Source organism: Vidua macroura, chromosome 13 (genome assembly GCF_024509145.1).
Source record: "Vidua macroura isolate BioBank_ID:100142 chromosome 13, ASM2450914v1, whole genome shotgun sequence".
NCBI lineage: Eukaryota > Metazoa > Chordata > Aves > Passeriformes > Viduidae > Vidua > Vidua macroura.
In genome coordinates this window covers 16,911,168-16,934,764 of record NC_071583.1, presented here as the reverse complement: position 1 = coordinate 16,934,764, position 23,597 = coordinate 16,911,168, and the positions used below count along the sequence as shown (strand labels likewise).

General features: G+C 41.1%; 1 protein-coding gene and 1 long non-coding RNA gene across 4 annotated transcripts in view; one reads left to right on the top strand and one right to left on the bottom strand.

The window, feature by feature from the left end:
• Window positions 1–23,597, top strand: part of DCAF1 (DDB1 and CUL4 associated factor 1) — a 65,605-nt gene that overhangs the window by 32,569 nt on the left and 9,439 nt on the right. For all 3 annotated transcript variants that reach the window (XM_053989419.1, XM_053989418.1, XM_053989421.1), the window contains 15 exons: window positions 875–976; window positions 2,174–2,332; window positions 3,613–3,792; window positions 4,989–5,198; window positions 6,378–6,547; window positions 7,743–7,867; window positions 8,955–10,215; window positions 11,108–11,306; window positions 11,984–12,066; window positions 12,838–12,922; window positions 14,257–14,490; window positions 15,026–15,119; window positions 15,573–15,677; window positions 16,389–16,462; window positions 17,393–17,497. In XM_053989419.1, coding sequence (XP_053845394.1) covers window positions 875–976; window positions 2,174–2,332; window positions 3,613–3,792; window positions 4,989–5,198; window positions 6,378–6,547; window positions 7,743–7,867; window positions 8,955–10,215; window positions 11,108–11,306; window positions 11,984–12,066; window positions 12,838–12,922; window positions 14,257–14,490; window positions 15,026–15,119; window positions 15,573–15,677; window positions 16,389–16,462; window positions 17,393–17,497 — 3,186 coding nt within the window. The remainder of the gene's footprint in view (window positions 1–874; window positions 977–2,173; window positions 2,333–3,612; window positions 3,793–4,988; window positions 5,199–6,377; window positions 6,548–7,742; window positions 7,868–8,954; window positions 10,216–11,107; window positions 11,307–11,983; window positions 12,067–12,837; window positions 12,923–14,256; window positions 14,491–15,025; window positions 15,120–15,572; window positions 15,678–16,388; window positions 16,463–17,392; window positions 17,498–23,597) is intronic.
• On the bottom strand, window positions 7,872–11,215 carry LOC128813946 (uncharacterized). The gene is made up of 3 exons (XR_008439222.1): window positions 11,162–11,215; window positions 10,815–10,925; window positions 7,872–7,947 (listed from the first exon to the last, which is right to left on the bottom strand). It is a non-coding gene; the product is annotated as an uncharacterized LOC128813946 (long non-coding RNA).

Here is a 23,597-nt window from a genome sequence, read left to right as displayed (position 1 = left end):
AAATTTAGTGCTTGGAAGCTTTGTTTGAAATGCAGACATTTTTCCTGTTTCCTATGGTGGATATAATGGAGTCCTACAAGTAAAAGTCTGAGGAAATAATCAACTTGAAATTCTAAATGAAGTGGTTTGTGTAACCTCTGTAGTAGTTCTGAGGAGAAGTGGCAGGGCCCATGTTATGCAGATGCTTTTGATAACTGAGAATACTTAAATAGACAAAATAATGTGGCCGTGTCAGATTTACCAAAAAGTGTTTCCTTTTTTTTTTTAATTTTTTTTTTTTAATTTTTTTTTTGTGGTTTACCTTAATTAGTAGCAGAACAAAGCAACACAGTTTTGCCTTGTGGTAGATGTTATGTGTGTGCACATGTGTGCTTTGTTTCTGTGAGAGCCAGTGAAATCATTACCCCCTAACACCCTGCATGCAGACTGGATTGTTTCATATGCCAGCAATAGTAGGCTATAAAAATAGGAATTACTAGCATGAAGGTGTTACAAAGAATGATGCAAAGGGTTTTGGTCTGTTGCCCTGCTCTCCTGTTTTTTCTGTTCAGTTGTTGGGTAGTTGTCTTTGCACAGATGGAAGCTGGAGCCTCTCTCCAGGGTGGTATCTGTGTGGACTTCCATAGCCGCACTTGGAGGAGAGTCTTAAGATTTCCGTGTGGCAGCTGCCATGCACCTTGCTGCAGTCAGCAGATGTATTACAAGAGGTCTGTTAACCTTTATTGCTTCCTATGGATGGAGCTGGTTACCTCTGACCTCTCATAACAGGTATCTGCTAATAGGGGAAAACTGGGGGTTTGAGAGAGTATAAACCAAAAGAGACCTTGTAATTCCCATGAAACATTCAGCTAGTGTCCCATTTTTATTTTCTCAGCTGCTACCCATCTTTATGCAACTGGGATCAAGGGAGCTGATGATGTACTACATTGATTTGAAGCGAACCAACGACGTGCTGCTCACTTTTGAAGCCCTTAAGGTAAATTACTTTCATAATATATAAAATATACCATAAACATTGTAAAAACATGGAATATATGTTTGCTATGTGTCAAAGGCAAGTGCTCATCTTCTTTAGGCTGATGTCTTGCAGCATTCCCCAGGATTGGAAGTGGCTTTCACTCAAGTTGAATGCATTGCAGTTTTGGTTTTTGAAGTATCAAGCACTTAAAATGAAAAAACAGGAAAGGAAGGAGGGAATAAAAATATCTTAATTGTGCAGGAAGGGCCATTAAGTTCACCTGTCATCTACCTATTTGAAGATGATAAAAATTCCTTTTTCTGTCAAATGATTGTGTTCCTGCTGCCCTTAGATGGCATTCCTGAGTTATTCCACTGCCTGCCATCTCACAGGACACTTGTGAAGGAGCATAAACATCTTACTCCCAGAAGCCTCAGTATGACATCTCTGAACTCAGTGGTTTAAAAACTAGTTCTGTGTGAGTAGTCTTTAAGGTTACCTCCCCAAGGTAAAAAGCCACACAAAATAACTGTATTCAAGCCAAACCTGCAGTGCAGCAGCACAAGTTAAACTTTTCTGTGCATTCTTTCCCTCTTTCACAATAACTTCTCTGCCTCTGATCCTCCAGAGTCTTCCTCTCTGTATCTTTGTCATTTGAAAATTTATTTTGAAGGAACAGTGTTCCTACAGTAGCTGTAGGTTACTTCAGTTGGGAGTAGAGTGGGGTTTGCAGTGGCTCTTACTGTTTCCTCTTAAGATGTAGGTAATACAGAAAAGCAGTGTGCAGTACACTTCAGTGCAGCTGCAGACTTCCCTTTAATTGCCTTTATACCTAATTTTGTAAAATTCCTTCTGTCAGCAATATGTCATAATCAAAACATGAATGGACATTTAAATAGTTAGTAATGGTAATAGAAAGTGAGAGAATTTGAAGGCAATAGAAAGACCTTAAGGTGGCCTGTTGGATAATTTCTGAGTTGCTCTGCTTTTCTTGTATTTCTTTTTCAAGATGTGTAAAAAAATATGTCTGGTAGTGTCTCTTTTGGTTTTGTTATTGGGATAAATACTACATTCTGGATTAAATGTAATGGGAGGAAGAAGTGAGGTACACAAAGCACAGAGCAGTTACTTTTTCTGCTGTTTTTCTGTGGGATGGGGATGGAATTGATGACAGTTTGAAGAATCCTAGTCTAATCTCCTTTTATGATTCCTTAGCATTTGGCATCATTGCTGCTGCACAACAAGTTTGCTACAGAGTTTGTTGCTCATGGAGGAGTGCAAAAGTTGCTGGAGATTCCTCGTCCTTCCATGGCAGCAACAGGAGTGTCCATGTGTTTGTATTACTTGTCGTACAATCAAGATGCTATGGAGAGGGTAAGAGTTGTTCTTGTACTGTAACTGCTGTGATTCCCATAATTTCTCAATGTTTCTCCCTGTGTTCAAACAGTGAATAAACATAATCTAAGCTTAAAAGCAAATTTATATGGATTATTGATATATGCAGAGGCATTAGGAGGTATATGAATAATAGTGTATTGTTTCAAGGTGTGTATATGAATAACAGTGTTTTGTTTCAAGGGTGTGGATTTCAGTTCCTAGGGAAGTAACAGAAGACCTTGTCAGCATTGTCTTAATACTTTAATCACCCTGTTCATTCTATTCTTCCCTCTTTCCCTCAAAAAATCTCAACAAAAACCTCCTTCATTCTCATTTGCCTTTCTTTTCCTGTCTGTTCCAATGGACTACTACACCTGAGATGGTTTTTCTCCATGCATGGTTCCAGATGTTCTGCCAGATGTTATCCCCAGTATGTTCAGATACCAGGTAGAGCAGGTATCTGTGGTACATTTTGGATTTCAGAGGAAGCCAGCTTCAGGGTACAGTCCCCTGTCAAGTAGTCCATGCTGGTAGGTCTGAAGCTGGTAGCACTGTGTTCTTTGAGTATATCCAACACCAGCAGGGAAGAGATGGAAAACTCTGCTAACTTGGCACACAGCAGCTGGTGCCAGCACTTCAGTTCTCTTGTCACCGACCCTGACAGAGGGTTCCCAGTTCCTCCTCAGTAGAAGTAAATAGGCAAATGCAAAAGTACAGTTCTGAGCACATGGTCTGCACATCTCGGAGGCACGGCCTGAGAGCAGGAAAAGACCAGCTCAGTTGTGTGTTTCCAGAGAAGAGTCAGGCTCTAGTCTTGCATTTGACAATCCTTGCAATTCCCCTAGGCTTCAGTGCTGCCAGAGTTTGCTAGTACCTCAGCATTGCATATGGTACTTGGTTTCACTGAGCAGAATTTGTGTTTCTTCAGTGGAAACTTGTCTGCCTCTAGCGAAGCATTCTTTGGATATATGGAAGTGTATGGAGAAGGACTCTGGAATTATACTACACTAAGGCTGCTGTATTCATTGTGCTTTGCCCTGGAAACGGACCAATTTCTAATCCTACATTGCCAAATCATATTCTTTTTTAGTCTTTATTAGTCAGCAGCTATTTTTACTGGTCTGGAAATGGGACTTCTTATTTCATGTCTCAGATGTCTCAAGTCAAGCTGGGAATAGCTGATACTTGTCCTCTCAAAGAGTCTTCATTCTCCTTGGACCAAGTCTCTTAAGCAACCTGTTTGAAGTCCTCCTCAAGAGTGTTCTTTTGCTTTCTAGGTGTGCATGCACCCCCATAATGTGCTTTCAGATGTAGTGAACTACACCTTGTGGCTGATGGAGTGCTCCCACGCCTCGGGCTGCTGCCATGCCACCATGTTCTTCTCCATTTGCTTCTCCTTCCGTGCTGTCCTGGAGCTGTTTGATAGGCACGATGGGCTGCGACGTCTGGTTAACCTGGTAAGGGCTGCGGCCTTTAGTAGGGAACAGGGGTTTAGTGGCAGGTTTTGCACCTTGTAAATGCAACTTTGTTCATTTTGTAGAGTTTTGTTCTTTGGTGTTGTTTGGGGTTTTTCCTCCTCAGTTCCCAAGAGATGGAGAGGTGGGTTGAGTTTTCTAAGCGACACTCACATGCCTCCTTTTATCTTTATTAGTTTTATTATTATGATTATTATCTAGAGGCCTTATACCCTTTGGGAGCTTTTTTGGTGCAACTCCTGGGTTAAGCAATACTCATTCAAACAGTGGTGGCTTAGTGATAGTCCAGATGTTTCTTACCACTCCACATAGACATGCATGCTGTTAGATGTGGATAAATGCAGCTTTGTTCCATGAGAGGAATGGCTGTGTGTGTGCTGCAGGAGCTATGGTACCTTCTGGGCACAAGTTCAAGACACTGTTCAAGTAGAAAAGCTGCAGTGTCTGCAGGGTGTTGCTGTGCATTCCTGCAGCTTGAGCTGTGTCTAACTCAGGGACATCAGTGCTGCAGGGTGCAAGCACACTGTGTGGTGCCATATAATGCCTAATAATAGCCAGCACAACACTGCCTCCAGACCTACACTGATGTGACTTGTTTAGCCTGGAAAAAAGGAGACTCAGGGGTGACCTTACCACTCTCTACAACTCCCTAGTCAGGTAAGGGTTGGTCTCATCTCCCAGGCAATGACTGACAGAACGAGAGGACAGTCTTCAGCTGTGCCAGGGGACGTTTAGATTGGATGTCAGAAAAAAATTCATTGAAAGAGTGATTGGGCACTGGAATTATCTGCCCAGCAAGGGGTTGGAGTTACCGTCCCTGGACATGTTTAAAAAAACTGCATGTGGCACTCAGTGCCATGGTTTAGTTGATGAGGAAGTGTTAGGTCATAGGTTGGACTTGAGGATCTCAAAGGTCTTTTCCAGCCTAGTTCATTCTGTGATTTCTGTCTCCATAGATAGTGAAGGAGAGGGCATGGTTCAATTTTGGCTGTTTACACACACAGAGACCCTTTTCTGTTCAGACAGCCTTTGTCAGCTCTCAGTGTGCTTCTATGTCCTGTACAGCAAAGGCAGTGTTAGAGTTTAGTACAAGAGCAGCTAAGAGTTGTAGATGCTTTTTTCCTGAAGACTGAGCTGATGAAACTTTTTTTTTCCTCACACCCAACTTCTTTCTGAAGATAAGCACTCTGGAGATCTTAAACCTGGAAGACCAAGGAGCCCTCCTGAGCGATGATGAGATCTTTGCCAGCCGCCAGACGGGGAAGCACACCTGCATGGCGCTGCGCCGCTACTTCGAGGCTCACCTTGCCATCAAACTGGAGCAGGTGAAGCAGTCGCTGCAGCGCACTGAGGGCGGCATCCTGGTCCATCCACAGCCCCCCTACAAGGTGAGGAGCACAGTGCAGGCTTTTCACATGGTTGTTGCATTTCTCAATTGAATCCAAGCTGTAGACACGTGTAGATACCCTTTGAAGCCGGTGTAATAACTAGGCAGGCTGCAATTGTTCCATTTGTACTTTCTTCCTGTTGTGTGGAATGGCACTGCAATAGGAAAATACAGAGGAACCCTTGAGGTTTTTCTGAATTACATTTGATTAAGGCTCCTGCTCATGTGCTGTGACCTTTCCATCTCTCAAAAACTCAAAGGCAGGTTGTTTTTGATATTTGTGGGGTTTTCTATGCTGTGAATCTCTGAAAGAACAAAATCTGTGTGTATATAGAGGTATATAATGCTGAAAAACTCAGAAGTAAGTTTAATTTGATAATGATAACTGAAATGTGTTTTGAACACCACTGTTTTTAGAAATTACCTGTGAGATCCAGATAGATAATAATCCATAGTCTTGGCTATGATTTTTTTTCCTGATTTCTCCCTGCAAAGCTGGTTTTGTTGATTTGTTTTGGGTTTGTTCGTTTGGTAGGCCTTTTTTAAACTAGATTTTAGGGCTGCTGGTTTTGAGAAAGTATATTCACCTGTGGTTTCTGATTTAATTTATGATGATTTTCTGGAGGAACTGAAGTAAGAAAATATAAGGGAGTTTTTGCTTCTGCAGAAATCACCTATTTTCAGTAACTAAAAATGTATATAAAATGTTGCTTTCTCATGTAATTAAAAATATTGAAAGGCAAACTTGCTAGGAATTTTTTTAATTCAGTATGCTTTGTAGTCAAAACTTAAAAAATGTAACTGAATATTTTTAGCAACCTTTTTAGTATTTTAGCATAGATGTATATTGAGTGGTGGTGTAGTAACTACTAGATTAGTAGCTTAAAAGCAGAGTAGAATTTTAATTTAATGTTACTTTTCTTCTTAAATTTGCCTTAGTTTTCTGAGACTGTAAAGAAACTTCAAGGATATTATCCTTAAGCTTATTATTGTGCATTATAGTGACAGTTGCTATATTCTTTTATAACTGGGGAATCAACCAGAAAGTAAATACTTAATCTTCAAGACACAGAGTAGTCTAATCTTATAGATGCAGTTCTCAGTCTAATCCCAGCAGTGAGGGATTTGATGTGCAAGTTTGTAACCCTTGTGATCTAATGGTGTCCCTTGGACCCTGCAGGCCTGCTCCTATACTCATGAGCAGATTGTGGAGATGATGGAGTTCCTGATTGAGTATGGTCCAGCACAGCTTTACTGGGAGCCAGCAGAGGTTTTTCTCAAGCTGTCTTGTGTCCAGCTCATGCTTCAGCTCATTTCCATTGCCTGCAACTGGAAGACGTACTATGCAAGGTGAGCTGTTTGCTGTAGTGCTCTATTTGAGTGCAGCACTTGTGACTCTTGGGCAGGACATTACATTTCCAGATTTTCTACCCTGATAGTTTAAAACAGGCACATGCTGGTTAGTGCTGTTAGGGCCTGTGCTGTGGCAACACAGTGATTATCAAAGCTAACTCTGGGGAAAGCAGGACTAAAATTTTAAGGTAGAGAGAGGGATGTCAAGAAATTTCTGAAGAGCCAAAATGCCTCAGGCTTTTGAATTAGTATGGCACTGATTTCTCAGAAAAGCTTCATCACAGTTCTGTGCCTCTTTCTATCTGTCTCAAAATTTGTTTACCTTTTTTTTAAGAGAGAGGCTAGAAAATGCTCCAAGAAGAGGGTGAAATTAAGACATATCTTAATCCTGGAATGAGGTGGGCCGGGACTCCCTCCTTATTTCTGCTGCCTGCAGGAGCTCCTTGCCTAACTTAAATTGAAAGCCTTTGAAATCCTGTTTTGCTTCTGCAGTTCCCTGCCTCCCTCCAACTCTCAGGTTGCACTCTCCCGCCTGGGTAGTTTGTGTTCTCCTGTTTCTTTCCTTCTGCAGCTGTTTCCTAATTGCTAACCTAATCTGGATTAACTCCTACCTTTCCAACCAGGTGAAAAATCTCATCTTTTTTGCATTTTTCTGCTCTCTCACCTCTTGCTGAACATCCCTTTTCACCTTCCACATTCCTGCATCTTTCTTGAGCTAGAGCCTAAGTTGGTGTCTTTTTGACTATCAGAGTTGTCTGGTTTACTGCTGAACAGTTTCCCTTGACTTCAGAAAAACTTCCTTCCCAGTTAACTGGTGACAGAGTATTTTGGACAGCAGTGTTTCCCAGCTAAGATGTAGAGTTAGATTAAATTTAGCAGCTTAATTTAGAACGGTTTCATTAGTAAGTCCTAACATTCTTATTTTTATAAATACAGAATTACTATGTTTTTAGGAGCCTGTGAGCCATGTGGGATAAATGTTGGCAGACTGCAGGCAATGGTGTGCATGTGAGCACTACCTTCTATGGAGACCAACCCTTTTCATTCTAAAATCAAAAGGCACCATCAAATGCAGCAGATGTGGCTGATTTACTTCCATTTCTTGGAGTAGAGTAAATTGAATACTATTTTATGTTATTGAAACAGCTCTGTACATGCAATTCTAAGGAGTTCTTCTGTTGCTGTCTTCCAGGAATGACACGGTACGATATGCTTTGGATGTACTGGCCATCTTGACTGTAGTACCTAAAATCCAGTTGCAACTGGCAGAACCTGTGGATGTGTTAGATGAAGCTGGATCTACTGTTTCCACTGTGGGTAAGCAGAATATGGTCCTAATGACTTGCACATTTATCAGTTGTCTTTTGCTACATGGGTTTTGGCTGGCTGTTCCTCACCTATAGTGAGACAAGGGTTAAAATAATTCATGTACTCAGAGTTACTGTCAAGGATGCAAATAGATGGGAGAGTGCACTGTGGTTAAAATTGTGTCATGATTAGCACTGTGGTTAGGTTACAAATTTAGAGGCAGGTCTTTCTCTTGCACTTGTTTTCAAGAGCTCATTAAATACAGGTGGAGGCAAATATACTTTTGTAATGGGACTATTAGGTGTCCTCAGTTTCTCGGAAATTTAGGTCTCCTGAGGATATATGGCATTTGAGAGTAAGGGAGAGGAACAATTATTGCTGTGTGACTTATGCTGTAACTGGTTACCTCCAGGTTCAGCATGTAAATGAGTGAGATGTGCCTGGATCAGATCCAAGGCTTCTACTTTAACTGGAGCCTCACTTTTCTTTGTAAGAAAATAAAAATAAAGGCAGGCAGAATACTAGATATAGGCAAAAGACAATTCCTTTTGCACAAAACACCTCTAGGCAAACACCAATTCTGTGAAGGTTTTGATATTATGAAGCAGACGTGAAACTAAGAGGAATTCTGTGGGGAAAAAAGTTGCCCTAAAGTTTCTTTTTTACCCGATCCCTTTTGGAAGTTGATACGATTATTTTGTCCTCAGTGACTTGGTCCCCTTCCTTCCTCTTAGGGTTTACTTTGTTGATGTTTATAAAAGAGTTGCTCCATGCGGTAGGAATCAGAGCATGTCTGTACATCTTGCTCTGTCCAGATACTTTAGATTTTTTACTCCTGGGCTGTGCTTGATCAATCTAAGAGATTGTGTGACATTACCTACTGATGATGAGGTGGAGGACCAGCAGGGCAGGAAAATATTTTGCTAGGGAGGTAGAAGAATATGTCTTAGACTATTTAGCAGAACTTCAGGATTTTCTGGAATTAAGGGAAGTACCTATTTTCTTCAAATTTGTTAGAAGATTCCCTTACTTGTCTGATCAACTTGTGTAAGATAAGTTTTAGAGTAATAAAGAAACTGTTTCTTTCCCTTACTAGGTATTAGTATCATCCTTGGGGTTGCTGAGGGTGAGTTTTTCATCCATGATGCTGAGATTCAGAAATCAGCCCTTCAGATCATCATCAATTGTGTGTGTGGCCCAGATAACCGGATCTCCAGCATCGGGAAATTCATCTCTGGGACTCCTCGTCGGAAGCTTCCTCAGGCCCCCAAGAGCAGTGAACACACGTTAGCCAAGATGTGGAATGTGGTGCAGTCCAACAATGGCATCAAGGTGCTGCTGTCGTTGCTGTCTGTGAAGATGCCGATCACTGACGCGGATCAGATCCGGGCCCTGGCCTGCAAAGCCCTGGTGGGGCTGTCACGCAGCAGCACCGTCCGGCAGATCATCAGCAAGCTGCCCCTGTTCAGCAGCTGCCAGATCCAGCAGCTGATGAAGGAGCCCGTGCTGCAGGACAAGCGCAGCGAGCACGTGAAGTTCTGCAAGTACGCTGCCGAGCTCATCGAGCGCGTCTCGGGGAAGCCCCTGCTCATCGGCACGGACGTCTCGCTGGCACGGCTGCAGAAGGCGGATGTGGTGGCCCAGTCGAGGATCACTTTTCCTGAGAAGGAGCTGCTGCTGCTGATTCGGAACCATCTCATCTCTAAGGGCCTCGGGGAAACGGCGTCTGTCCTTACGAAAGAGGCTGACCTGCCCATGACTGCAGCATCTCACTCTTCTGCCTTCACCCCTGTTGCAGCCGCTGCCTCTCCGGTGACTCTGCCTCGCACTCCTCGTATAGCTAACGGCATCTCGGCCCGTTTGAGTAGCCACACTGCTGTAGGTTCCACTGCCACCTCTGTCCATGCTCAGGCAAGACCGTCTGCATCCCAAGGCCCACCTGCCCTTCCAGGCCCTTCTTATGCCAGCAATTCTCCTCTGATTGGCAGGATTAGCTTTGTCAGGGAAAGGCCGTCTCCCTGCAACGGCAGGAAAATCAGAGTGTTGCGACAAAAATCGGACCATGGCGCCTACAGCCAGAGCCCAGCTATCAAAAAGCAGCTGGACAGACACCTTCCTTCCCCACCCACGCTGGACAGTATAATCACAGAGTACCTTAGGGAGCAGCATGCCCGCTGCAAGAACCCTGTTGCCACCTGTCCCCCTTTCTCTCTCTTTACTCCCCACCAGTGTCCTGAGCCAAAACAGAGGCGCCAGGCGCCCACTAACTTTACCTCACGGCTGACCCGCAGGGCGGCCTTTCCGAAGTACGGAGGGGTGGATGGTGGCTGCTTTGATAGACACCTTATATTCAGCAGGTAAGGAAGAAAACTATGTTGTTATCTCTCAGGATGTACCCTGTGCCAAAGAGCCTTACCTGGATTCAGGCTGTGCAGTCCCACGGTGGAGTATCCTTGGAGACAAAAGAGTTTTCATTCACAGTGACAGTGAAAGAGCCTTGAAAGGCATTTTTAGTAGTTGTTCTGTTTGTCTTGTCCTTAGTGCTGACCCTTAGTACACAAAGCACACTTTATTGTCAGTAGCAACATTGACTAATGAAGCTGGTAGCTCTTTGTTTTCCATTGGAAGGTGAGTATGCAGCACCAATTTTATGAGAGGGTAACATAGCCTTGAGGATGGTTGGCTGACAGATGTAGGTCAGTGAAATCTCTATTTTGTTCTTGCAACTGAATCATCAGCACCACCGGTGGCCTTTCCTGAGGTTAAACTGGAAGGTGATGTAAAGTTTATGAAAATAAAGGTGACACGTTTCTAAAGGTGACGTGAGATATTCACAGTGAAAGCAGTGTCACTGGGCAGTTATGATACCAGGGTGTTGTTTAGCTCATATGACATCTTCTTGTGATAAGTGTTTCAGAACTGCTAGGAATTTTTTTTGCTAGCTCTCTGTACTTACCCAGGTGTTGACATTACAGGTTTTCCATCAATCCAGCTTTGAAGATGGAGTCCAAGTGCTTCAGCTTAATGATGTGCTTTAACAGAAGTACCACATAGTGGAAAACAAACCCTGAAAGATTGCAAACACTGTTGTAATACTCAAGCACTAGTCTTCAAACTGACACCTGCCTTACTCTAGAAGAAAGTTATAACTTGTATCTGTGCAATCTTTAAGGGCTGGATTTAATATCACACAGCATTTCAGTTTTGCTTCTCTCCATTGGGTTACCCATGTATTTTTGCCTTCTCTAGGTTCCGTCCAATTTCTGTGTTCAGGGAAGCAAATGAGGATGAGAGTGGCTTTACCTGTTGTGCATTTTCTGCAAGAGAACGATTCTTAATGCTGGGTACTTGCACGGGGCAGTTGAAACTCTATAACGTGTTCAGTGGACAGGAAGAGGCCAGTTACAACTGCCATAACTCTGCCATCACGCACCTTGAGCCATCCAGGGTAAGGAACCACAGACCTGTTCTGATCTTTAGCAGTTCTCACTGCCTAAGCCCTGGGATGTTTTGGGCTCATCTGGATATGTACATCTGAAATGCACCTACTGGCTGGCCTGCAGTGCCTGTTGTTGGGGTACTTACAATAGTTGCATATTGTCGCTCTTGTGAGTCTACATTTAGGGTTTCTTCTTCCCAAGATAGTAAAGAAGATACACAGTGGTTCTGTGCCTTCTTAAGAAATTAATATATATGTCTGGAAGTGGAAAAATGCTTAAACTGACTATTACACATTTATTTATGTGTAAGATAAGATATCAGAGTTTATATATCTTTACTGGAGAAAGAAACCTTTCATTCTAGTAAGAAAGAAAAGATTTATAAGCAGAATGGACTCCCCTCATAGGGCATCAGAATTCAGCCATGGATTATCCTGATTTTATCTGCTGTTAACATCATAGATTGTTCCTATTGTTACCTGTAAAGTTTGTCTACTTTGGGCTCTTTGTTATACATAGTATTGGATACTTGGATTTTATCCCTATAGGAGTAGTTTTAAACACAAAAGTGTCTGCTCTACAGTTTCTAAATTGATCTTGTAAGTTAAAAGTGTACAGGTAAAATGATGACCTCTGTTTTCCCTGGTGTTCTTTTCCTTCCCTCTATGCCAATCTGGAAATTCAGGATGGATCTTTATTGCTGACATCTGCTACATGGAGCCAACCTCTATCTGCATTGTGGGGAATGAAGTCTGTCTTTGATATGAAGTAGGTACACTCTGATTCAGCTGTGGGGTGTGCTGCAGTTGGAAGAACCATTTGAAACAGGAATGAACTCTAAAATAGAATAGCACAAATGTCTCTTGTGAGAAATAAAATGTGATACCTTTCTTATGTTGGCAATTTCCCTATTTTATTTGGTAAAGAGCAAATTCTAGCTAAGTTCTACCTGAAGTCCTATTTCATGTGAGATAGATCACTAAAGTCACTGTTACTCCTGAAGGCAAAGAAACACGTTTGTGTTTTTATTCTCATGTTTGTAAAGATCACCTTGGAGTCTTTCTGTAGCCAGTTCAGAATCAACTAGCTTGGTGGTTTGCATGGTGAAATTGTCAGACCTGGACTGCAAACTCTTTAAAATCTATTTCAGTATTTACAATTGTTCCTTCCCATATAAAAGATGAGTGGAAAACTCTTCATTTTAAAAGGTTTGATTAGTCTACTTTAGTTGCAAACAACTGTTTTGATGTGACCTGCGTGGGGTCAGCGAGAGGCTTTTCTTCAGAGGAAAGGTTGAGCTCCCTCAGGCTGCACATTCCAATGTTCATGATCCTGCTGACTTCTCCAAAGTGTTCTAGTTGTGGCAGGCTCTGTTGATTCAGGTCTGAATTTGCTACTGCAGTATGATGTGGTCAGTGGTAAAGGAGAGGGTTTTCTACACTTTTTCTCCATTGTTGAAGCCTGTCCTGGAGCTGTTGGGCTTGCTTGGGTCATGTAGAATCTGCAATTCCTTGACTTCTTTACTGACTGTATCTGCAGGCATTCCTTCCCTGATGACCACTATGTGGAGTTCAGCAAGCACTCTCAGGACAGGGTCATTGGCACAAAGGGAGACATTGCACATGTAAGTACCAGGAAAGCTCATGGCTGTGAAGCTCTGCCAGAAATATAATTCTCCATAGGATGGCTGTTAATTGATGGGAGTGCTTTGATGCTCTGTGTAACTGATGAGTTTGGAAGCTTTGAAAGTGTCAAGTAACTTCTCCCTGTTCCTGAGGGTATAAACTTGACCATCACAAGCAGTGTGCTGCCTCTGGGCAGGTATCCTGAGTAATTTTAGAGTCTGCTTTGTTTTATTCATTTGAGAGAGATCATGCAGGATTTTTTTTTCCTCTGAAGTTGCTTTCTTAGCCTTGCTCTTTAGTAATAATAATAAGCTCAGTCAACAGCTGTGGGAAATTACCTATTAGAAATGTGCTCCTTTTGCCCCTCACAGATTTGCAGCTTACTTTTGGTTAATTTAACTTTACCACTGTATCTTCAGAGAGTAGTGTTGTAGTGCTTTGCATGAATTCCTGCAAGGTGGACAGACAAGGCTTCAGAGACCTGCTGCTGCTTTGCAGTGCTATTTTGCATTTGTTGTAGTCCCCATCTCTCTTAAAAGAGAATTTGCATAAAAATTTTCCATTAAATATAACTTATTCAAATTATTTATAATTTCACATGTTACTCGGACTTGTTTAAGTAAACTCTCCATTCCTGTCCAGTTTTTAGCTTGGATTTAGCTGGAAGTTTGTTTATTGTATTTATCTGGTAAATGGATTTGTTTTCCAGTTCTAGAGAATATTTTCCTCTGTAAGTTTGAAAAAGAGCTGGGCTCTGAAAGATGTTATAAATCAGATTTATCCGAGGATATGATCACAAACCCTTTGTACTAGTTTAAAGCTCTTTCTATATTCCAAAAGTTTCTTGTGCCAAAGCTCAAATTTGCCTTTCTGTGTAAATGCCAGGAATTTAAATTCATTTTCTATAGTTTCTGGCTTTTTTCCCCTTGCTGTGTGCTTTGGAGTTTTAATGTTTGTAAATACCATCTGGTCTGACAGTAGTTCCATTTCTGAAATAGTTTCTGGCTAAGTGGTACCTTGTGATTGCAGCTTCCCAGTCCACTCCTAATAGTGAGGTTATTTTATTTGGAACTCATCCTGATTGTAGTGAAATGTGTCAGTGAACCTGCAGTAAGCCAAGCACTGGCCAAAACTTGTTGTGAGGCTTGGTTCCAGCTGTGAAAAACTATTAAAGGGCTGGTAGGAAAGGTTATTCATGGAATGCTGTCACATGAAATGGAAAAATGAAATGGAGAATGGGGTGATTCTGTAAGCAATCAAGGAAGGGGAAGATTTTAGGCACAGGTATATTACAAATTGTGACTAATCTTTCTTTTTCTTTTTAATCTAAAAGATCTATGATATTCAGACTGGCAACAAGCTATTGACTCTGTTTAACCCAGATCTTGCCAACAACTACAAGAAGAACTGTGCCACCTTTAACCCCACTGATGACCTTGTCCTAAATGATGGTGTCCTCTGGGATGTCAGATCAGCACAAGCCATCCACAAGTTTGACAAATTCAACATGACTATCAGTGGTGTTTTCCATCCCAATGGGCTGGAGGTCATAGTCAACACTGAAATTGTATCCTTTGGGCCACTGTAGTAACTGGTACTGAGACCTCAAGAGCTGGTGTGGATGAACAAACAGCTGTTTGCAGAGTTGTATTAATGGTCTTCTCTGCTACATGTTATGTGTGGTAACAGAGTTTCTGTCTGTGAAGCAGGGAAGAGTAGGGACTGTTAGATAGCTAATTTAAATCTAGATCCTGCCTCTGATGTAGTCTGGAGAAAATACTTAATACAGAGAGAGCAAGAGAGATTTTCATATCTGATAACACTCCATAGCACCTCAGCTCTCTTCCCATGTCTTAACAGGATCAGTCTTGAAGGTACTGCAGTCATTTCTCATGTCTGGGAATGGCATTTTGTGTAAGAGCTTTCTCATTTTGAACACGTGGAATGGAATTGTAGAGCCAGTGTCCACCTCTGCTTTAATCCTATTTGCAAGACAGAGGCAATGAGGTTTCTTGAACGCAGTTAGCAAGTTCTTTGCCACTTCATTGAAAAGGAAATAGAAATTTTCAATTGTTTGTTGCTCCTTAGCCTGTATTTTTCAGTGGGACCTCCGAACTTTTCACTTGTTACACACAGTACCTGCACTGGATCAGTGTCGTGTGGTCTTCAACTATACTGGCACAGTGATGTATGGAGGTAGGACTTCTCCCCTTACATAACTGTCCTGGGTCATCTCTTGTGAGATAAGTAGTTGCTTGTTCAGTGAAATGGGAAGCTTCTGAGACTCTGTAACTCTAGGCCTTACTGGCATATGTGAACTGGATTTTTTCCAGTATATTCATGCTACGTGTATTGCTGACAAAGACAGTTTTCTGTAACATCAGCAATATCACAACTAATTTGTGAGATTGAAAAGCAACCTATTGTATAGTGGCAGATCCAGTGATGCTTGAGAAAATAATTTTGTCCTCTGTATTAAGTTTTGATTATCTGTAGTATCAATAAAGGCATCTCTGGAAGAATAGATATTAAATGGGTCTTGCCAAGCTATTAAAGAAAATTCATGCCAGAGTCTCATTTGATCTGAAGTTGATTAATGGTAGTGACTAATGGAAGGCAGATTTTTGGAATAATCTTTCCTTGGTTCAGCTATGTTGCAGGCAGATGATGAGGATGACCTTCTGGAGGAGAGAATGAGAAGTCCCTTTGGCTCTTCTTTCAGGACATTTAATGCAACTGATTATAAACCTATAGGTAAGAGTAAGAGAGGAGCCAATAGCTTTGTCTGGAGGTTTAAAGGTTTTTTGAAAGTTTGCATAATAACATTCACTTCTCTTTGCACGCATGAGAAAAAAAACCCCTACATCCTGTTCTGGAGGAAGCACAGGAGTTGGGTTTAACACTGACATAATTTTAAGTATCATATCCCATTCAGTGTGTGACTGCCTTACTTGCTCCTGTTCAGCAGTTCTGGCTTTATTTCCTCCCTTCTTTCCAAGTAAGGCATAATCTGAGACAGCAGGTCACTTGGCCAGGATGGCATTGCTCTCATTTCACACGGGGCTCCTTTTTTTAGCTCATGGAGCTAAGCTAATTGCTTCTGTGGACATATACAAACGTGGCTTTTGCTGTTGAAAGGAGGCATAGGTCACAACTCAGTCCCTTTGTTGCCACCTATTCTGAAGGGTGATGTGTTGTTTATGGTGCTTAGGGAAACCAATAAATGTATTATCAATAGAGGAGGCACCGTGCAGAGCAGGTTAGGCGTTTACATGGCTGTTTTTTACAATGGTCTCCAACGTTTTTATTCTTTATTAGAGGTTGAATTACCTACAAACATTCATTTCAGTAGCTTCAGCTGTTTTTTCTTGTCCCAAGACTGTATTATTTGGTTTTAAACACTTTTTCAGTGAGCATTAAGTAACCTGCAGTTAACTACTGAGTTTGTTCTGTGATGTTTTCCAGCTACCATAGATGTAAAGCGGAATATCTTCGACTTGTGCACAGACAGCAAGGACTGCTATCTGGCTGTCATTGAGGTAATGCAGCTAAAATAAGCCCTGGTCTCTGTAGCTGTAGTTTGAATGCACTGCTTGTTGTTTCTTTTTTGGAGTTCCTGCTGTTAAATTCATGTCCTAAGCAGTGGTGGTGTTTTGATGGTGCTAAAGATGCTGCTCGTTTTTTTATTCTGCACCTCCTGCAGTTTTGTTTTGCTGCTTCTTATTCCTTAAATTTCCAAACACATTTGCTTCTCTTCTTCAAACTCTTCCCACTTCAAAATGTACAGAGATTCTCCTTCTCACAAGCATAAAGAAAAATGTAGTTTTTTTCTTATTTATAGCAATAATTTCCTATTATTGAAAATAAAAATGTGCACTGTACCAAATAACTGGGAAATGCAATCTTTAGGGGGCTTCCCACAGAGCTTTTCTGTGAATCACTCTTACTGTTCCTTTTACACTTGTCTTCCTAGCAAAATCCCAGAAGCTAAGGATTTGAAGCAAAAATTACTGAGCTAAACTTATGGTTTGTTAGGGATGCAGTTCTTTGCTCCATAATATGTTGTCAGAACCCAATTTCTTGAAGTCTGATTATGCATGTGTAGTGAGTAATGTGAACTCCTGTCGGCTTTATACTCTGTGATATCCCTGCAGAATCACTGATCCCTACAGACCACAAAAGCAAGTCAAGAATTTGTAGCAGGGCAGATTTCATGTTTAACTAATGAAGTTGGAGATGACAAGGGTTGTGAGACCAAGAAAATTTTCTTTATTAGGAGTCATTGGAAATGTTACTTCAGGGAACGTGGCAGATCTTGAAACCATTTTTAGTGCTAATTCTAGTGCTACTGGTAAATGGGAGGGAAGGATTTTGGAAATGTTGCTGTGATTGAGATCAGATGTAGCATTGAATATGACAGCTGAGCTCATTTCCTGGGGTTAACTTGCACGTGGGCATCTCCCCTGCAGAACCAGGGCAGCATGGATGCCATGAACATGGACACAGTGTGCAGGCTCTATGAAGTGGGCCGGCAGCGGCTGGCAGAAGATGAGGAGGATGAAGAAGAAGATCAGGTGAGTCACATAACAGTGAGCTGGGTGTTCTAGAGTAGCTGTTAGCCCTCTACATGTGTTCATTTATTACCCAGAAAGTCCAGAGGCCTCATTTGGCCTCACCTAATATGAAATAGATCACTTTACTGTCAGTGTAAACTAGGACTGTCTGGTGCAGAACCTGTGTGAACAGTAACTTTGTGCACTGTAAACTAACACAATCTAAACTAACACACTGTAAACTAAATAATAGTTTATTTATTAATTTCCTTAAGTATTCAAGAAGCTTTGCTTTCTGCTCTGCTTTTTTTTTTTTTTTAAGTATTTCAACCCCCAATATAGACAGTGGTGCTTGAGGCTTTCCTTTTTTTCAATTCCAATTCTCATATTTGGACATAATTTATCACTAATTTCTGAATGAGACACAGCTTGTGACTAATGCAGTGAAACTGCACAGTACTTCTACACAGCAAAAGGTTTAAAGAATTTTGAAGAGGGCTGTAGGTTTGCACTGGGATGTGTTGGTTTTCCTTTTCTGATCAGCTGTTTCACCTCTGGCAACTTGACAGAAGAGCTCAGAACTGCAGTGAGTGCTCCTCAGGGTGCAGCTGGTAGAATACACAGTGGCACAGAATGCTTACTACGGTAAAGTGAGAATTAAAATTCAACAGAATCAGTTTGTAACTTCGTTGGTGTCAGGTGTTTTGGGTTTTTTTTTGGACAGGCAAAAACCTTATGCTTCAATTCCCTAAAGATTTAAAATGCATTATTCTTTGCTCTTTGGTGTCTGTGTTCTAGTAAATCATACATTTTTATTTCCTGTGAGAAAAACTGATTTCACCTTTTCCAAAAGAATGCCAGAAGGTGATACTTTGAGTTTTTTCCTGCTGTGTGGAAAGCTGGATTTCTGCTACCCTTTCTATCTCTGAATCTTCCTGTTGCTAGGTTAGAACCTGTATTTTTAGTTCAGGAGACTGAAGACCAGGTCTCAGGAAAGAGTAACTTTCTTTGCAGTGAGTAGTTGTTGTTACTATGATTTCCCTGTAATTCTGAAGATAAAGCAGTAATTATGGTTTGGGTGTGAAGTGTGCTTTCCTGGCCACTAAGTGTGCTGCAAGGTTGCCATTGAAGTCTTGGCATTCTTTTGAAATCGTTGGTCACTGTTTCTATCCCCAGATTTAATAGATTAGAAGAATAGAATTTCTTGGGAAGCAATGAAAAGGGAGGAAAGATTATTGCTCCTTCCTTCCTTTCTACATCCTAGCCATCCAGTGCTTGTCCTGGGCAATATTTACTATTTCTATTTCCACTTCTACTGTTTTCGTTCACTTTCACTATATTTTAGTATTCATATTTTCTTTATAAAATCTCCAAAAAGAGTTTGTAGCAGAAATGGGTTTTGCATTGTACAATGATTAACTAGCAGCTGTCAGGGCACTGCTTTGCAAAATGACTGGTAAGTGTTGACTTAAGGGAGATTTGTGTTTGTGCAAGGCAGTCAATGGTTCCAGGCTGTAACACCAGGTACCCAGCAGAGATAAGGGATCTGCCATCCATCAGATGTGGCTGGGGACACTTTCTGTCTTACAAATAGAGGTGGCCCCAGGCAGAATCTGAGTGTGCTAAAAGCTTTTCTGTGAAGCTGATGGAGTGTTCAAACAAAGCTGCTCCTGGATTGATTTGCAAGCTAAGAGTGATTAGTTGGTATTGCATAACTGCTGCTTTTTATGGTCTCAATTTCTGGGGTCTGTACATGTTTCCTAGACAGCAATTTTTAGGGATGGTTACAACCAAGTTTCTTTAGTAGGAGAGATTTGTTTTTAATATAAGAACACTTCTGAACCTAAATTCAATTCAAGGTACGTATATCTAGCCAAACATAAACTAAGCCCATTGCTCCTTGTCCCACAGATGTTCTATGCTTTTTCTTTGGGTTTATTTTTGTCTCAGGTTTACGAAATGCAGCTTTGTCTCTGAAGAGACATGCAACATTGAGCTAGAATGAATAGAGGTTTTCCTGAATAAAAGCAGACTCTCTTTGGTACACTTGTCTGTTGAGAGGTTTGTTTGTGTGCATATCCTCACACATATATAAGTGTTCAGTATTTGCCTAGTTAGTTTCTGTGATTTAGCTTTTGAAAAATTTGGTATAGCATTTCAAACTTGTTGGAACTTCTCACAGATACTCTAAAACCCTTTCTGCCTGAAAGAGGATGCTTTCTTGATCTTTCATGAAAGTGGTGGGGGGAGGGTAATTGCATATGAATCAACATGAATCTGGTGTCTTTTTTGGTCAAGATTTGTGAAGCAGAAACTAATCTGTTTGACCCCTACCTCTTCACACCATGACTTGATGTATATTTGGGTTTTTATATCTGACCTACATGGGTCCATGGGTACATTTTTTTGCCTGTACAGAAGATACAAAGTTATGAGTACTCAGTACAGAAAATACAAAATAATGAGTACTCAAATAGATGTGTGGCTGATAGGCAAGCCTTGCACAGAAGTCATGTGATGCACAATGAAATGGTTTTAAAATTTGTGCTAAGAGATAAGAATATGGAGAAAAATATCTGCCTTTTTTTTTACCCTAAATTTTGATGCCTCACCATGTCAATTCTGACAAATGTCAGCTGATGGCTCCATGACAGCTTTTTCAAAAAGCAAAGATTGAGAGTATGTAAAATGCATCTAGCAGGATGTTTGCTCTAGAGATATCTTTCCTTCTGTAATTTAAGAAACAAAACATCGATGTTATTCCTCCTATCTCAAACCAGCCTTGTAAGATCAACTGATCTCCTACATAAATTGCCCTCAAATTAAATGATGGGGCTGACTCAGTGGCTTGAGCACGGGACTGCTGCAGTGAATGTTTGTGGGTTTGTTTGAAATGCTTGAGGACAGCACCAGTGTGGCCTGGTTCTTCCCTGTTGCTGTACCAGCCTTTCCAGTGAGATCCCTGGGAGGCTGCATTTCCCTAGGTATGGCCAGAGCTGTCAAGCCTTGTTAAACAAAACAAATGTTAATGAATGTTGATGCTCTGTGGTTTGTACTTTCTGTGCACTGAGGGAAAGTGAGGATCTAACAGGCTTAACAAGAGTCTGTTTACAAGCTCTTTGGTTGGGTGTTTTACTCCAAAAATACCAATGTTCCTGCTCTGAACTTCCGTGAGTTTTGTGAATTATTTCACTAATGGGTGAGTATCCAAATGTGTCCATCAATAACCAGCAGTCTTACTCACAAGTATTTGCAAAACTGTGTTCAGCATAGAAGGAAATAGGTAAGGGTTTCCTATTTTTCAGTCTGGCTGCAAGATCTTCCTCTTTTTCCTCCTGTATTTGCCACTGTTCTGATATATTCCTTCAGTTAGATTCAGTGAAAATAAATTGGATGTCTGAGCTACTGGTACAGATCTTGGACCATCTTTTAGTTGTTAGCTTGCTTTATTCTTATTTCTCTGTCTTGTCTGATTGCTATCCCATTTCCCTTGTTAATCTACTGTCTTCTGTAGTGAGGCAGATGAGGAATTTCAGAGGAAGTGGCACATGGCAGCTGCCATGGGCTAGGAAAGGAGACTTCAGAAATATTCTGTGCTCAGAAAAGCTGAAACCAAGGGAACACAGAGTAGACTCAAAACTGTGAAACTGAAGTCTGGATGAGGTGATCTGAGTGGGTTTTAGGATTTTAATTTTTACTTCCCTGTTTTAGTTTTCCTTTCCATATTAGCTAAGGCCTGTGTTTCTCTCTGTGGTGTGTGTGGGTGATGTTGCATCTGTAAGGCTCAAGTAGTGTTCTCAGTTATTGTCATGTTCAGAGAGATTTATGGCTTCAGTAGCACATTGCTTCACCTAGCTGTCCCTGTCCTATAAAGTGTTCTACTTCTTTTGCCAGACCTGAAGAACTGTTAATTATCCTGCAGTGCTTCTGGGCTATCCAAATGGTTGATGGTAGGTGTGTAATTTGTCTTTTTGCATTGGTTTAGAAAATTCCAGGTGATGGGAAATAAGCTTTGTTGAAAAGGCAATAAAGACTCAAAAGACAATCACTGTTCTAACATATGGTTTAGTCAGGGTGGAGAATGTTTTCCTCAGCTTTCTATGTCTATGTCCATGTGAACCCAGTTTCTGCTTTTATTTTAGGATTCTCCCCCTGTGTACCTGAAACAGTAATTCCAACAGCAATTCCACTGTACTTTATTGCTGTTGATTGATAAATTGGTTTGTTTTTTTTCATGTGAATACTTACTTGCTGGGGAAAGACCCCACAAAGCTTAATTCATATTGACACGAATATTTGGGAATCATCAGACCATCGTGGTACTTTGCCACTGTAAGCTGACTACAATGATTTTTTGTCACCAGGGACCCTAAAGTAAGGGTTTGTTTTAGGAGCTGTTCCTGTAATATTTGAAGGTACAGTTTGATTTCAGATCTTGTTCAGGTATAAAATGGTTTCCAGAATAATAGCTGCGAATGGATGTTTTCAGACAAATGTCTCTAATTATTATAAATATGTGTCTGTTGCACATCTTCATAGAAGTCTTTGAGCTTAGTTGCAGCTGGGAAGGCTGAGTAAAGAGAGGTTTCTGTCAAAGACCTTTTTATATAACAGACACATCTTTTGAGCAGGCATCCTCCAAAACTGATATTTAAAAGAATAGTGCCTGTACTTTTTACCACTTTTTAGATAGTAGCAAATAAGTGTGACTGCTTTAGCCTGTTCTCTTGCTCCAGAATCTATTTTCAGTAGCTCTCAGGCAGTGCAAACAGAGGAAGCTCTTGGAAAGAGATAAGTATTTGGAGTTTCCAGAAGGGCAGACTTAGTATTATGGAGTAAAACAGCTTCAGCAGAGATAAAAACATATTCTGCCTGTTCAGTGACATAAATTAAATATATCCTTCCTCTTGCCTAGCACATCTTTATAGAATTCCCACTGTAGCTGGGATAAAAGTAAATAAAAGCTGCCTCATCTGTGATGAGAAATGCCAGTCAGAGGCTTGAGAAAATAAAGGAACAAATTCTTGTCCATAGACAGGGAGTTCATTTATGTGCCAAATTCTTAAATTCCTTTATGCAGTATCGTTCTTTGTCATGGACTTAAAGGAATGAATTTATTTTTATAAGTGAGAGTGAGATCAGTGAGAGAAAGGAAAAGAATCATATTGAGAAATTGTGCCCAGTTCTGTACTCCTTACATTACCTCTGAGCCCTGCACCACAGACAATTTAATAAGTCACCTTAGAACCCCTTTATCCCAAGCATTAAGGAAGATACCAGCTGTGGAATGGTGGCTTGCACATGCCTCAGAGGACAGTGACTGGAGCCAGGTTGATTATCATCAGCTGCAGACAGATTGAAATGAAACATTTCATAGGCAAAACCTGAATTTGTTCAAAAGAGCCCCACCTGAAGCTCCTGGATCCATGTGAGCCCCATTCCCTTAAAGCTTTTGTTTGTCTGTATCATGGATAGTTTGTCATTCATCACAGGTAAGTAGTCATTGTTAGACAAGCTAAACCTACTTACACAGACTAAGAGATTAACTGCTTTTTATTTCTTCACTCCATGTTTTGCCTCTGTGACATTCTGTACGCTGTGTGCTGTTTCCTGTTTTAAATCTGCATATACCTACACCTGCATAGAAGCCTATGGTAAGATTCCTTGCTTGTTACATATGGTAACTTCTGCACCTTCCCAGGCTTCTACATTTTTAGCTCTGTGACTAATGGCTATGAAGAAGTAGAAATTCTAACCCTGAAGTAACCAAGAAGGTAAAAGTAGGTGCAGCCCTGTAGTGTGAAGGAGATGAATGCTTGGAATTAATTTACTGGTAGGTAACAGGAATTATGGGTTTGCTAGCTGAGGGGGAGGATGGACACTAGGTAGTCTAGGAGATGAAAATCCTTACATGCTTGAGTCTGTTGGCTATATTTAAGCTTTTTCTACTGCCCATTGTCCAGGAGTGTTAAGAAGTGGCTGGGGAGAGGGAATTGGAAAGCAACTCTTAAGTGACTGAAATGCAGACATTGTCACTCTTGGGAATTGCATTGCAAAGGCCCAGGAAGTACCAGCATGGTACTCAGCAAGGAGTACAATTGTCAGAAGATAGGACAAGGGG